Source organism: Vulpes lagopus, chromosome 2 (genome assembly GCF_018345385.1).
Source record: "Vulpes lagopus strain Blue_001 chromosome 2, ASM1834538v1, whole genome shotgun sequence".
NCBI classification, from domain to species: domain Eukaryota; kingdom Metazoa; phylum Chordata; class Mammalia; order Carnivora; family Canidae; genus Vulpes; species Vulpes lagopus.
In genome coordinates, this window is record NC_054825.1 from 162,865,992 (window position 1) to 162,880,481 (window position 14,490).

Below are 14,490 nucleotides of genomic sequence, written 5' to 3' on the forward strand. Positions count from 1 at the left end.
TTTAATCCCTATCCTTTAACTGTATGAAGTCATAATCGTGAGTCTGATGACTTTCTGGAGTTCCTTGAGTCCTTCTAGTGGATCACTGGATGAGAGGGTGGTCTTGGGAGAAGCCCCTGAACTGAAGGTGGGTGGGTATGTGGATAGACCTCTCCCACCGAAAGTCCAGCCACTGGCAGTTCTTCCAAGTCTTCCATCCAGAGCCACATGAGGACTGACATAGTGCCCAGATACAAAGGAAGCTTCCCATGGCTGCAAGTAACCAAGTCTGGAATGTGCCAAGACCCAAATCCCAGGGGCAGAGGTGGACAAGAAGACCTTTCTAAGGCTCTCTTAGGCCACCATCCCAGCTTGGTAGAGCCACAGACTCAGATCCTCTGTTAAAACCATGGATCTGTTTTTCTGTCCAAGCAGCAGAGCTGCCTCTGGTAAACAGGCCTAGGACACTGCTGTGCAGCAAGGAGGGAGGCAGTGGGCTTTTCTGCCTGCAGTCCCTCTCAGAGCAGAGCGCTGACCAAGCACCATCCAAGCATCTTCCCACCTTGAGCGGGGAGGATGCACCCCTGCACCAGCTCCCTCAGCGATGGACCACACATGGTGCATCAAACGTCAGAGCCTGGCTATGCTATTGGTGGGCCCCTGGCACTGCCCTAGCCCCCATGAGTGGAGACACGGCCCTGTACTCCCATTAGGCTAGAGGCCCCATCTTCACAGGGACCAGTGGAGGAGGTGGGTGGGGTCTGTCAGACTGACTAGGACAGATGGAATGAATGAGCAATGAACAAAACCTCTGCTCACCCCACCACTCCCCGTCCCTCCCCTGCTTCATCTGTCTGCAGAGCCCTTGGCACCAAGTGCCTTCTATATGCATTTACTGCTGTCACCATCTGTGTGCCCATGAGGCTGTGTACTGCAGGAGGGCAGGAACCCTTATCCGTTTTGCCACCTGCTGGACCCACAGAGGACGTTCAGCAAGTTGGGGAAACAGGACCTCTGCCACACAGCCACCTGCTTCTTCTAGGGAGGGGTAGTCTGCCTACCCCTTGCCTGATGCAGAAACTGAGCACTCACCTGGGAGATCTCCAGACATGGCAGCTTGCCCACCTGGGCACCAGTGAAGCCATATACAGAGTTGGCACTCACTTTTAGGGCCAGCTGCCGCCCGTCCAAGACCTGCCGACGCAGGGGGTCTGTCTCCTTGGCCAGTTCGGCCTTGGCCCTGGAAGGACAGGAAGCAAAGGCCATTGATGCAGTGTCCCAGATCTCAGGGAAAGATGAGAGGCCTGGGCACTGGTCAGGGTGCCTTTCTAGAAATGGGTGCCATATACAGTTGTCCAGGTTGTGCACTGCACAGAGGCGCCCAGCAAAGAGGGCAAATGGGAGCTGTCTGGAGGGCCATTTTGTTCTAATTCACACAAAGCTGCAGTTAAGTGTGGCGTGGCAATCCTGGGGTGACCCACAAGGGACAGGGATTGACAAGGTGCCTCAGCAAGTATGAGCAGGGTTGGGTGGGATGCTCAAGAACCCACCTCTTCCGGGCACTGAGCAGGTTCTCCAGGATCTGGGGCAGCAGCCCTTTCCGCACTGACGTCTTCACAAACTCATCCCCTGTGGGCGTCTTGATGAACTGATCCTTGGTCAGGCTGGGTCGGAGAATGCAGAGGTTGGAGTGGAGAAGGCATGAACCTGGCCTGCCCATCTCTTCCTCCTCCAGACCCCTCAGGCTCTCCCCACCTCTCAAGTCTCCCCTCTATGCCCCTCCCCACAATTTCTGGGCCCCCAGCCCTGCCCTGCCTTGAAAATGGCCCCTAGGGTACATGGGATGAAGAAGGTGCCATACCCTAGTTTCTGGGCAGCCCCCGGCCGCAGGAGTGTGGTATAGCACAGGTTATGGGCCATCATGATGGATGGGTACAGAGAGGAGAAGTCCAGGGTGGCGATGGGGACATCATAGTACCTGAGAGGGCGGTGGGGGGAGTCAGGGCCAGGAACCCCGAGCCCCTCCCCACCCCAGCCATGAGGCCTCACCCTTTGAGGGGCTCGATGACTGTGGCCCCCGTGTAGTCCTCGCCACCCTCTGTCTTCACCACGGGCATCAGTAGTCCCTCGCGCATGGCCTGGGAGGGGAGAAGTCGGGAAATGGAGGCAGGCATGGGCAAGACAGACCCGGAGAGGAAGGAGGAGGAGCAGGGAAGAGCATCGGATTGTCATGGCAAGTGACCAGAGGCCATGAGTGGGGGGTTTGCTGAGGCGCATTATGACTGGGCCCACCCTCAGCTCTGCCCGCTGACCTGTCGCAGCAGCTGGGACACGACCTTGACCTGCTGGCCACGGCTGAGCAGGTAGCCGAGGGGCACGCCAGTGACACGTGCCATCTCCATGGCGTTCACCAGTACCATGAGCCGCTCCAGCAGCCGCAGGGGCAGGAAGGCATCCTTGAGGCAATACACAGCTAGCCGGCGGCGCGTCTGGTCATTTCCGTTCTGGGGACAGGCACCGGTGGCATCAGGGGACGTGGGGGTGGCTGCAGGAACTCAGGGTCAGGGAGAGGGCAAGGGCTGGGGCATGGAGTGGGCAGGGGGAGGGGTTAGGGAGTCCGAAGGGGTCAGAGGAAGGAGGGAACAGTCTGAAGGGTGAGCACGGACCAGAGGTGGGGGCAGGAGAGTAGAATAAAGGTTGCAGTGCCAGAGGTCACGGGAGCAGGCAGGAATGTGGAGTCACATCTGCAGGGGGAGGTCATAAGTCAAAAGCAAGAGGTCAAGGTGAAAGTCAGGAGAAGGGTTGGTTGGCTGAGGTCAGAGGAGGAGACAAAAGAGTAAGATTGGAAGTCAGGGGCAGGAGGTGGAGGTGGAGGTGACAGGGCAGGGCAGGGCAGGCAGCAGGAGGGGTTGGAGGGCCCAGGCTTGTGGCCAGGCACCTGCAGGTCAGTGATGATGCTGTGCTGCACATCCTCTTTCTGCTCGCCCAGGAAATGGAAGCTCACGGCGTTGAGTGTGTAGGAGCGGAGCTTGTACTCACGTAGCAGTACCTGAGGCAGGAGGTGCAGGGTGGGTCCGGGACACAGGCAGCAGCCCTGGGGGTGGGGGCACCAGCCCGGTCCTGTCCATGTACCTGCAGCATGTCCATCTGTACGCGGCCTACCATGCTGACCACCTTGCTGTCCCGCCGGCCGGTCTGCTTGGACTGGAAGGATGAGTCCCGGATGTTGGAGCGGAGGCCAGACACGCGGCCCAGGAAGGGGAATGTGTGCACCTGGGGATGAAGCACATGGACAGGGCCAAGCTGCAGTGGGGAGTGGCTGGGCCGGATTTAGGATGCCTGGGGCCGAGCCACAGGAATGGAGAGCCAGCAAGTCATGACACCCATGATGCCACTCTTCCTGCTGGGAGCCCAGGGCTAGGTGGCCAGAAGCAGGGCAGTTTTTTTTTTTTTTTAAGATTTTATTTATCTGACCCCAGAAGCAGAGGCAGAAGGAGAAGGAAGCTCCCCACTAAGCAGGGAGCCTCACTCAGGACTGGATCGTAGGACCCCAGGATCATGACCTGAGCCAAAGGCAGACACTTCACCAACTGAGCCACCCAGGCACAGGGGCAGTTCTGATGCAGAAAAACCCTCTGGGGCCGGGTAGGCATGGACCAGAAGTGAAAGACAGGAGGACAGGATGGGGAGAATCAGAGGCCTGATGACTATGGGACTAAGGGGGGCAAGAATGGTGCCCTGTGGCTGGGAAGCTGCACTCAGATGGGCAGCAGATTAGAGGACTTAGTGGTGAGGCAGTGTGTGCTGAGCTTACTGGGGAGGCAGTGTGTGCATGGGGAGGCGGTGTCCAGGGGGCCGCTAGGTGGGAGCACAGCAAGGGCACACAGAGAGCTAGGTCTGAGGTCAAGACACAAAGTGGCATGGGAGGGGTGAGGCAGGAGGGCCATGAAGGAGAGAAGAGAGGCTTGAGCTGGCGGAGCAGCAGGGCAGGGGACAGAGGGAGAGGAGACTGCCCTGTGCACAAATGCCAGATCAATAGGGATGGACTTCTTCCTGGAGCTGTTGGGGGCTGTAAACATGATTTTTTTTTTTTAATTTTTATTTATTTATGATAGTCACACACAGAGAGAGAGAGAGAGAGAGGCAGAGACACAGGCAGAGGGAGAAGCAGGCTCCATGCACCGGGAGCCTGACGTGGGATTCGATCCCGGGTCTCCAGGATCGCGCCCTGGGCCAAAGGCAGGCGCCAAACCGCTGCGCCACCCAGGGATCCCGATTTTTTTTTTTTTTAATAGCATTTGATTTAATTTTTTAGTGGGCTTCATGACCAACATGGGGCTTGAACCCACCACCCTGAGATCAAGAGTCACTTGTTCTACTGACTGAGCCAGCCAGCATGACTGCCCCAAGCATGACTTTTATTTTTTTAATTTTTCGTTACAAAACCAACCAAACATAAGGAAAAGGAAGAAAGGATACAATGTAACCTATAACCCCATTGTGAAACATAACCTCATTTGGAAATAAGGTCTTTACAGGTGACCAAGTTAAGACGAGGTCACCAGGGTGGGTGTTGATCCCATAGGACTGTGTCCTTAGGAAAAGGGGAGATTTGAGCAGAGACATGCATAGAAGGAAGACAGGCTGAAGAATTAGGGAGACCACTTTCTACACCCCAGGAATGCCTGAGACCACCAGAAGCTAGGAGAGGCCTCAGGAAGAACCAGCCCCGTGAGGCTTTGATCTCAGGCTTGAGACAACCCAAGTCTGCAGCCCTGAGTTCCAGCAGTCCTAGCAAGCTACCACACCCCAAGCACCAAGGTTTTGCCACACGCTTCGAGGAACCCCCCTTCCTTTTCCTTATTTTTTACTGATGTATTTTCAAGTCTAGAAGACGAGACACTCTACCCTGGTACGCTTCATCTGCCCCTCAAACACACAATCCTTTCCTTACTAAACCACAAATGCCCTCCTTGCTTCTGCCAAAGCCATGATAACCTTCTGGACTTGGAGCAGGGGAGGGGCAGGGCCAGAGCTGGGTTTTCAGTGATGTCTCCGGAGCTACTGGGGGCGGTAGGCTGCCCATACAGAGCAAGACGGACCACCCAAGGGAGAGAGCCACAAGGGAGGAGGCAGCAAGAAGAAGCAGGGTGGCCACCCACTTCTTGAGCTCCCAGTGGGGCTTCTGAAAGCAAGCATCCCCCGGCTGCCTGCCCTACCTTGAGAGTTTGGGCCCGGGAGATGAGGTATGGGAGGTCAAAGTTCTGGATGTTGTAGCCAGTGATCACGTCAGGGTCCATGGTGCGAATAAAGGTTGACCATGCCTGGGGATGGGAGCAATTGGGTCACCCTGGTTGTCATCCTGATCGTCCCCCTGGCATGGATCTTCCCCACTCCTGAAACATTCCAGAAACCCCCAAAAGCAACAACCCCAGAGCCCTCCTCCCCACTGTAGAAAGATTGGGCAGGTGCTTCTGAAAGTTACACAGAACCCAGAGGGGAAATGTTCACCCCTCACAGCAAAGGGATCTGAACCCAAAAACTCAGCATCTCAGCATCCAGAGAAAATGGCTTGAACCTGGGATGTGGAGACAGGGACTGCAGGTGGGGGTGTTCTGAGGGAATGAGGGCACATGGAACAATAGCCACCTGGAGCAGCTCCTCCTCCCGCTCGTAGCTCTGCACTTTGGCACCCAGGATTGGGGCGCAGGGCCGTAGGGTGAGTGCCAGGCGCAGGAAGGGCTCCGGCTCACCCCAGCGGAGGCCCAGTGAGCAGATCTGGATCACAGGGTCCCGCTCGGGCTCAGGGAAGATGCCTGCACAGGGAAGAAAGGGGATGCAGGGGACCGGACTCCTCTTTTTCCTTCATGACACATCAGGGTGGCTGCACCTCCAAATCTCCCCAGCCTGTCTACTCCTCTCTATCCCCACTGCCTGCAGACCCTGCAAAACCCACCCTGGTTCCCCTCTGCCTTCATCTTCTGGCCCTCTCCCTTTCCCTCACAGACTGGGATGGTTCTGCCCCAAGGCCTTTGCACTTGCTATTCTCTGGAGGGCCACTGTGGTAGTAGGGAGGCTGCTCATCCTTTTTTACAAATCTTACCCCATCACCCCTGAAGCCCTTCCTGCCCACCTATCTGAGCTGCCCTGTCACTGTCCACCACCATCCTCCTTCCACTGAGAATCTTACAATAACCTATTTTCACGTCTACTCCCTCCTTCCCGAGTGGGCTCAAGAAATATGGGGGCTCCGGGGGCAAGACTGACATGTCACTAACATCTACAGGGAGAGCAGGAGGAGCTCCAGGCCCCAGAGACAGACCTTTGCGGCCAGCGCACTCGATGTCAAAGCTGAGCACACGCAGGGGTGCGATTCGCTGCCACTGTCCTTCTGGCGGGTGACTGACCACATCAGACCACAGCACATCTGCCTCCAGCTGACACAGTGTGGCCTACAGGGATGGGGCATGTCAGTAGCTGCAGGGTCCCCGCTCTGTGACCCCACCCCCACGGAGCCCCGCACCTTCCCCTGAGGCCTCAGGATGTATTTCTCTGCTGGGAGTTCCAACCAATTGCAGCCTACGATGTCTGTGTCCACCATGAACCTGCAAGGGGGAAGGATCAGTGGGTGGAAGCTGGCTGGGGATGGAAGGGGGGGTGCAGGTTGCAGAAGTGAGGTGGGGGCTGTACCGGATTTCAAAGTCCACGTTGGCCTCATAGGGCGCAAAGCTGGGGGTGCCCAGGCCTGCCACACGGATGCCCTGCTCCAGGAGGCGGCGGGCGGGGGCCACAAGGCGCGGTAGTGCCAGGGTGATGCGCAGGAATGGGGAGGGGCCATGGCCATGGTACCCGAACATGCCTGCGGACAGATGAGGCTGGCACCGGACCGGAGGGAGCCTCCCCCACTTGGGCCCCCCAGGCAGCACTCACTCTCCCGGGAGCACAGCTCCACAGACAGCACTGCCGGCCCCGTGAGCTCCTTCCCTCCTCGCTGGTCCCTGCTGATGGCTGCATTCAGCTCCCGCTGCAGGTCACCCAGGTGCTCGGACCCAAAACCTGAGGGCAGGGAGGCTGGTCAGAAGCACAGGGAGCCTCTGGTGGGGCAGAGGGGGTCTTGTGGGTTGGGGCCACTCACCAGAGGGCGCCGGGGTATAGAAGTAGGGTGCAAAGCCATGGATGTGGCAGCAGACGGACACGCCCTCATCTGTGACTCCAAAGGCTCGCAGGATAGGCACAGAGTCGCGGGATGGCGTGGGTGCTCCGGGCAGGGGCTGTGCTGGGCCTGCAGGTATCACAGGACGAGGCAGGAGCTACCCCCTCAGATTCCTTAAAAGCTTGCCTCCCCAGGCTTTGAGGCAGGCCTCAAAGGCTTGCCTCCCTCTGCTGAGAACACAGCCCCTGGTAGGGACAGCTTGGGGTGCTTCTGCCTGCCCCAGGCTAATATACACTGTTCGCTCCACCTTTACCACCTTCCCGCTGGTCCCTCTACAGTCCATTTGCCACTGTACAGCTAGAGGGAGCCCCCTGCCTTTTGCGGAGGGGGGCAAAAATTTTTCTTTTAAATAAAAGACTTTGTGCGTGCAGTGTTATGAGTTTTAACCACATACAGATTCACATAACCACCACCAAAATCGGGGTGCCAGCTGGTTCCATCACTCCAAACAGCTCCAGCAGGAGGTACTTTTGTAACCACAACCCCTCCCACCACAACCAAGGGCACCAGTGGTCTGTCCGCTCTCCATTGTTCTACTTTCATCTTTTTAAGATTGTTCATATAAATGGAACCTGGTTCTTGTCACTCTAGGGGAAATATCTAGGGGTGGAACTGCCTGGTACTATGAAAAAGGTAGAGTAATTCTTGTATCTCAAGAAACGGGGCGGGGCAGGGGGGCGGGCGGGGCGCTGAACTCTAAGAAACTTCCAGGCTGTTTCCCAGAGGGACTGTAACACAGAGCATTCCCACCAGGTGTTCGTGAGCAAGCATTCCAATTGCTCTGTGTCTTCCTTAGCACTTGGTCTTGGGGTGATTGTGTGTGTGTGTGTGTGTGTGTGTGTGTGTGTGTGGTCTCTCTGTGGCTGTTATCTGCACCTCCCCGACAGCCAGTGACACTGAGCATCATCTCCAGTGCTTATCTGCCACTCTGTATCCTCGAGTGAATTGTCTGTTCAAGTGTTTTGCCCATTCGCAGACTGGATCCTTTTCTTACTGCTGACATCTCAACGCTCTTTACTTATTCGCAGTACTGTTTTTTTTTGTCAGATACATGGAAGATTGTTAATGTTTCCTCCTTGCCTGGAGCTTGCTTGTCTCTTTGCTCTCACAGGGGAGGCTTCTAACCTGCGAGGTGGCATGGGTCTCTCCAGGGCCAAAGGCTTTCCAGCCCACTCAGAATGGAGGCCCCAAGTCCTTGCCTTGGCAGACAGGACCTCAGATGCCCTCCCGCCCCTGCCCCCGTCTCGATGTTCCTTAAATATTCCAGACCTGCTCCCTCCTCCTCCTAGGGACCCTAGGCTGGAATCTCTCCCCCAGATAGCCCCATCCCACCTCATTCCTTGACGCCTCCTCAAGAAGCCTCCTCAGACCCCCAAGATGCACAGTCTGGCTCCTCCACCCTACCTCATGTCTTTTTACAACCCACATGGCTATGTGAGTAGCCACTTCCTTTTTTATTCTGCCTGTCCTTCTAGAAGGTGAGCCTCCAAGAGCAGGGACCTGGTCTGACCAGAACAGGGCCTGGCTCAGTGCAGATGCTGTTCCTGGATGGATGGGTGTCAAACCACACCTGTCTCCCCCCAGCAAGGAGCCTCAGTTGGAAGACAACTCCCCACCTCCATGAAGCCCTGCTGGCCACCTGCATACCCCCTTCCCCTCTTGCTGCCCACTGTCACCCATAGCCCTGGCCACCTACATGGGTACTGTCCGAGTCCATCTCCTCCCTCAAAGCCTGGGACCCCTCCTCCCACCCACCAGGCCTCTGTCCACCAAGCTCACCCACGTAATGATCGATCTCCAACTGCTGGAAGATGAGGGGCTCCTTCTGGGGATCCAGGGGGGGCGGGGTGGGCCGAAGCCAGCGGGCATCTATGGCCATTGGGGAGAACTGCCCTGGGCAGGTGGGAGAGAGAAGCAGGCTACATGGAGTCGTGGTCCTCCCTTGGAAATATGTAATGCCCCCCCTCCCTGCCCCTGACCTCTCAGGTGGCATCTGATATGTGAAAGGAAAGTCAGGTGGGCATGGTGCTCTGGCTCAGGCAGGTAACTCAGGAGAGATTATCAGATCAAGAGTCAGGGTCCAAATTGGAGCTGCAGGCAACAAAGGTGGCATACTGGCAAGAAGTCAAAAGTCAGCACATTGTGGGGCTCAAAGTGGGCCAGAAGTCAGAGGTTACAGGTGAGCTCTGTGGCTGACTCGGTTCACAGGCAGGATGAGTATGGGGGTGCAGGGAGTTCTTCCCACTCTAGGTCTCACCATCTGGGGCTCCCTCCAGGGGCGGCTGCAGCAACTCCTCCTCCTGTTCTTGCAGCCTGTGCTCTGCCTCCATCTCCTCCATCAGCGCCAGCTCCTCCTCAAACTGGGATGGCTGAAATGGCTCATCCTCATCCCAGAGGCCCCCACGGGCCCGCTTCGGGGGCACCCCAGGCCCTGGGCCTGGTCGTCGCTTCCCATCCATCCTGCTGGACAAGTCAGGGCTGGGGGTAGGTTTCTGTCTTCTTCCTGGCCCCACATACACCCACCATGACCATGAGCCTTTTCATTCTCCAGAATGTCTCAGGAGTAACACGACTCCACCTGCAGGCTCACGGGGTGCTGGCACATTCCACATGTAGTTAATATAATTACAACCCACTCTCCATCTCAGTTTAATCCTTTCTTCACATGTTCAAACCTTCTACATCCTTTTACCTGTCTGCCTGCCCCCTGCCACCTGTCTGCATGCCCTCCACCCACCCAGAGACCTGGCCCTTAGCACATCCCTTTCTTTCCCATAAACCTCTGTTTCTGATGTGATCACCCACGTCTCCCCATCTGCCCAGGCCTTTGTTCTACAAACAGCTGGGAGGCACCCTTCAGGCCCGTCACACTGTATCAGGTGCCAGGCAGTAGCCTGACAAATTTGATCTGGTCTCTTCCCAGCTCAAAACACCTCAGAGGCTTCCCATCCGCCTTCAAAACAAAACAAAAACAGGGGATCCCTGGGTGGCGCAGCGGTTTGGCGCCTGCCTTTGGCCCAGGGCGCGATCCTGGAGACCCGGGATCGAATCCCACATCAGGCTCCCGGTGCATGGAGCCTGCTTCTCCCTCTGCCTGTGTCTCTGCCTCTCTCTCTTTCTCTCTGTATGACTATCATAAATAAATAAAAAAAAAAAAATTTAAAAAACAAAAACAAAAACAAAAACAGAAGCCCTTTCTATTTTGAAATAATCTCAAATTTGCAGAACTGTATACCCTTTACCCAGATTCCCCAAGTATCAACTTGCTGCCACATTTGCTTTATCAGCCCCTATATGTGATACGCACACATCATCACTTATTTATTTCCCCAGTCATTTGAGTTAGTTGCCTGTCAGTTAGATACCATGGCCCTTGACCCCTGCATACTTTAGCACATATTGTTGAAGGACAAAGACATTCTTTCTCTTTCCCCTTCTTTTAAGTAGGCTCCACACCCAACACAGGGCTTGAACTCACAATCCTGAGATCAAGAGTCACTGCTCTACCAATGGAGCCAGCCAGGAGCCCCAAGGACATGTTCTCTCTCTTTTAAAATACTTTGAGAGAAAGAGAGAGAGAGAGAGAGGGAGAGCGCACAAGCAGGGAGGAGAGGGAGAAGCAGACTCTGTGCTGAGCAGGTAGCCCAATGTGAGGCTTGATTTCAGGAATCCAGGAACATAACCTGAGCCAAAGGCAGATGCTTAACCAACTGAGCCACCCAGCCCCCTGCCTCCCCCCCGCCAAGGTCATTCTCTTAAGCAAGCATGGGATGATGATCAAATCCAGGACTTTTAACAACTCAATAACATAAAGTGTCCACTTCCTGATTACTCTGTCCCCCCAAATCTCCCTTATAGTATTTCCCTCCAAACCAGGATTCAATGTAGCAAACACAACAACAACAACAAAAAAAGCAAATGTATACATTTTTTTTGTTCTTTTATAAAATTGGTTTTTTAACAGTTTATTTATGGGGCTCCTGGGTGGCTCACTGGTTGAGCATCTGCTTTTGGCTCAGGGTGTGATCCTGGAGTCCTGGGATGGAGTTCAGGCTCCCTGCAGGAAGCCTGCTTCTCCCTCTGCCTATGTCTCTGCCTCTCTGTGTCTCTCATGAATAAATAAACAAAATCTTAAAAAAAAAAAAAAGTTTATTTATTTAAGTAAGCTCTATGCCCCAACGTGGGGCTTGAACTCACAACCCTGAGATCAAGAATTGCACCCTCTTCTAAGCCAGCCATGCGCCCCCCTGTTTATATGTTTTCTTAATTGCAACACATAAGAAATTATTTTATGGTAGGTTTTGATAAGATACATTGATATGAAAGTATATATCCGCCCTTTCACGAAGATGGCACCGAAGGCGAAGAAGGAAGCCCCTGCCCCTCCCAAAGCCGAAGCCAAAGCAAAGGCTTTGAAGGCTAAGAAAGCGGTGCTGAAAGGCATGCACAGTCACAAAAAAAAGAAGATCCGCACATCACCTACATTCCGATGACCCAAGACTCTGCGTCTCCGAAGGCAGCCCAAATATCCTCAAAAGAGCGCCCCCAGGAGAAACAAGCTTGATCACTATGCCATCATCAAGTTCCCCTTAACTACTGAGTCAGCCATGAAGAAAATAGAAGACAACAACACACTTGTGTTCATTGTGGATGTCAAGACCAATAAGCACCAGATCAAACAGGCTGTGAAGAAGCTCTATGACATTGATGTGGCCAAGGTCAACACCTTGATCAGGCCTGATGGAGAAAAGAAAGCATATGTTCGACTGGCTCCTGACTATGATGCTTTGGATGTTGCCAACAAAATTGGGATCATCTAAACTGAGTCCAGCTGGCTATAAATCTAAATATAAATTTTTTCACCATAAAAAAAAAAAGAAAGTATATATCCTCTGGTAGGTTTGACAAAAGACTATATTCAAGTGAAGCCCGTTGAGATTAGTAACTTCACCATGAATAAATAAGAGAATATTCTAAGAAAATACACACTCAGTTATTTGAGGGTAAAAACTCTGAAAAAAAAAAAGTTTTTAGGAGGCATATGTGCAGAGAGGGGGGAAAATGAAGCTTGTGTATATGCAAATCATAAAACAGAGGGGAAATGTTAAAACATGTGAAGCTAGGTAAAGGGTATACAAGTGTTCTTTGCATTATTCTTACTCTTTGGATCTTCCTATAAGTTTAAAATTATTACTATTACTTTTTTAGAGATTTTATTTATTCATGAGAGACAGAGAGGCCAAACATATGCAGAGGGAGCCTGATGTGGGACTTGATCCTGGAATCCTGGGATTATGCCCTGAGCCAAAGGCAGATGGTTAACCGCTAAGCCACCCAGGCATTCCAAGTTTAAAATTATTTTAAAAAAGAGAAAAAAGTTTTTTAAAAGTACATGACTCCCAGCATCCAGGCCTACAGAGAGATTACAGGAACCTAGGGCAGACCCCAGACCCAGCTGGGAAGGAGGGCAGGGAGGGGACAGGTCAGCTGCCCTGGGTTCCAGTGAACACCTCTGATCCCATAACTCCCCTTACACCACCCTAGATCCAGTCTCCCCTTCTTCCTTTTAGGGACTGACCCCTTGCCTCGCAGCCGATATAGGAAGCCCAGCCCAAGACTACATTTCCCAGGGTGCACTGCTAGGGACGATCACGTTACTGAGTTCTCTTGTAAAAAGAATGCAAGGTGTGCAACTTCTGGAAGAGCCTTCAAAGGAAGCTTGCCTCTATAGCCTCTTTCCTCTTCTCCATGGCTGGGGCATGGATATAGTGGTGATGAACCAAACTTGACCACAGGGACATGGACAACATTACAGGGAATGCAGGGCTACAAGACAGAAGGGACCCAGGTCCCTCGACAACCTCCTGAGGGCAGAGTTTCTACTTTAGGGAAGTTACGCGGAGAAATATACTTATGTCTTGCCTGAGCCACCATGCTGTAGGGTTACACCAGCTGAGCCTAGGGCTGACCGGGGATGTGTTGTTGCAAATGTCTGGTTTGGTACACAATGGAATACTTCTCCACATTAGACCACAGGTAGCTACCGAGAGACACACAGGATGGACAAATCTCAAAAACATGCCATACAGAAGAAGCCAGACACCCACGTATGCACTGGAGAGATGGGAAAGTGACTGGTCAGGGGTATAGGTTTTCCTTTTGGGGGGATAAAAATGTTCTGGAAGTAGACAGAGGTGGTGGATGTGCCACACTATAAACATACTAAAAAATAAACAAAAAAAATAAACATACTCAATGCCACTGAACTGTACACTTCAAAATGGTTAACCTCAGGGATCCCTGGGTGGCGCAGCGGTTTAGCGCCTGCCTTTGGCCCAGGGCACGATCCTGGAGACCCGGGATCGAATCCCACATCGGGCTCCCAGTGCATGGAGCCTGCTTCTCCCTCTGCCTGTGTCTCTGCCTCTCTCTCTCTCTGTGTGACTATCATAAATAAATAAAATAAATAAATAAATAAAACAAAACAAAACAAAATGGTTAACCTCAGGGGCACCTGGGGGGTTCAGTTGGTGGAGCGTCTGCTTTGGGCTCAGGTCCTGATCTCAGGGTCCTGAGATCAAGCCCAATGTTGGGCTCCCTGCTCAGCAGGGAGTCTGCTTCTCCCTCTCCCTCTCAAATAAAATCTTAAATAAATAAATAAATAAATAAATAAATTTAAAAATGGTTAATTTCACCTCAATTTACAGTAAGAGTACATACTGTGTGGTGCCATTTATACAAAGTTTTTGAATAGGCTAATCTGTGGTGCTAGAAATCAGGCCAGCAGCTGCTTATGGGAAGGGAGGGATTGAGAAGGGGAATGAGGAATTCTCTAGGGTGCCTTACCTACAGCTGCCCATTTGAGAACCTGTGCATTTCACTGTTTGTAAATTCTACCTCAATTAAAACATGAGAGCTGGAAGGCCACAATCCTACATCTAGGGGTTTATAATAGAGGTATACTATCACAGAAAAAAATCTGCATTTATGAGGTTGTTTCCGGCAGCATTGTTTGCCATCACAAAAGACTGGAAACCACCTAAATGTCCTCATCCACCCTGGGGGAACTGTTTAAATAAATTACATCAACTCTGGTCCATGGAATATTATGCAGCTGTATAAAGGAATGAGGAAGCTCTCTACGTACTGATGTGCAGGGCTCTCAAAAGACCCATTGTTAGAGAACACGAGATGCAGAATGGTGTACTTAGACAGTTATCTTTTTTGTATTATAAAAAAAAAAGTCTAAAAAAAGTTTCTCCTGATTCTTTGCATTAGGAAATAATCAAACCAAAGTA

The 14,490-nt window shown here is 52.9% G+C and overlaps 1 protein-coding gene and 1 pseudogene across 2 annotated transcripts in view; one reads left to right on the forward strand and one right to left on the reverse strand.

The window, feature by feature from the left end:
* POLD1 (DNA polymerase delta 1, catalytic subunit) overlaps nucleotides 1-14,490 on the reverse strand; it is a 29,184-nt gene that overhangs the window by 6,972 nt on the left and 7,722 nt on the right. Inside the window, exons 2-17 of one of the 2 annotated variants that reach the window (XM_041745465.1) lie at nucleotides 9,450-9,652; nucleotides 8,972-9,080; nucleotides 7,115-7,261; nucleotides 6,910-7,035; nucleotides 6,670-6,838; nucleotides 6,503-6,584; nucleotides 6,302-6,431; nucleotides 5,629-5,795; nucleotides 5,199-5,303; nucleotides 3,112-3,252; nucleotides 2,918-3,028; nucleotides 2,292-2,483; nucleotides 2,029-2,117; nucleotides 1,841-1,957; nucleotides 1,530-1,643; nucleotides 1,072-1,219 (exon numbers count right to left, since the gene is read on the reverse strand). In XM_041745465.1, the coding sequence (XP_041601399.1) occupies nucleotides 1,072-1,219; nucleotides 1,530-1,643; nucleotides 1,841-1,957; nucleotides 2,029-2,117; nucleotides 2,292-2,483; nucleotides 2,918-3,028; nucleotides 3,112-3,252; nucleotides 5,199-5,303; nucleotides 5,629-5,795; nucleotides 6,302-6,431; nucleotides 6,503-6,584; nucleotides 6,670-6,838; nucleotides 6,910-7,035; nucleotides 7,115-7,261; nucleotides 8,972-9,080; nucleotides 9,450-9,452 (1,950 nt within the window). In that variant the 5' untranslated portion in view covers nucleotides 9,453-9,652. Of the gene's footprint in view, nucleotides 1-1,071; nucleotides 1,220-1,529; nucleotides 1,644-1,840; nucleotides 1,958-2,028; nucleotides 2,118-2,291; nucleotides 2,484-2,917; nucleotides 3,029-3,111; nucleotides 3,253-5,198; nucleotides 5,304-5,628; nucleotides 5,796-6,301; nucleotides 6,432-6,502; nucleotides 6,585-6,669; nucleotides 6,839-6,909; nucleotides 7,036-7,114; nucleotides 7,262-8,971; nucleotides 9,086-9,449; nucleotides 10,220-14,490 lie in introns of those variants that run through there. The other variant, XM_041745464.1, reaches the window with a different exon arrangement.
* On the forward strand, nucleotides 11,303-12,012 carry LOC121485292 (annotated as a pseudogene).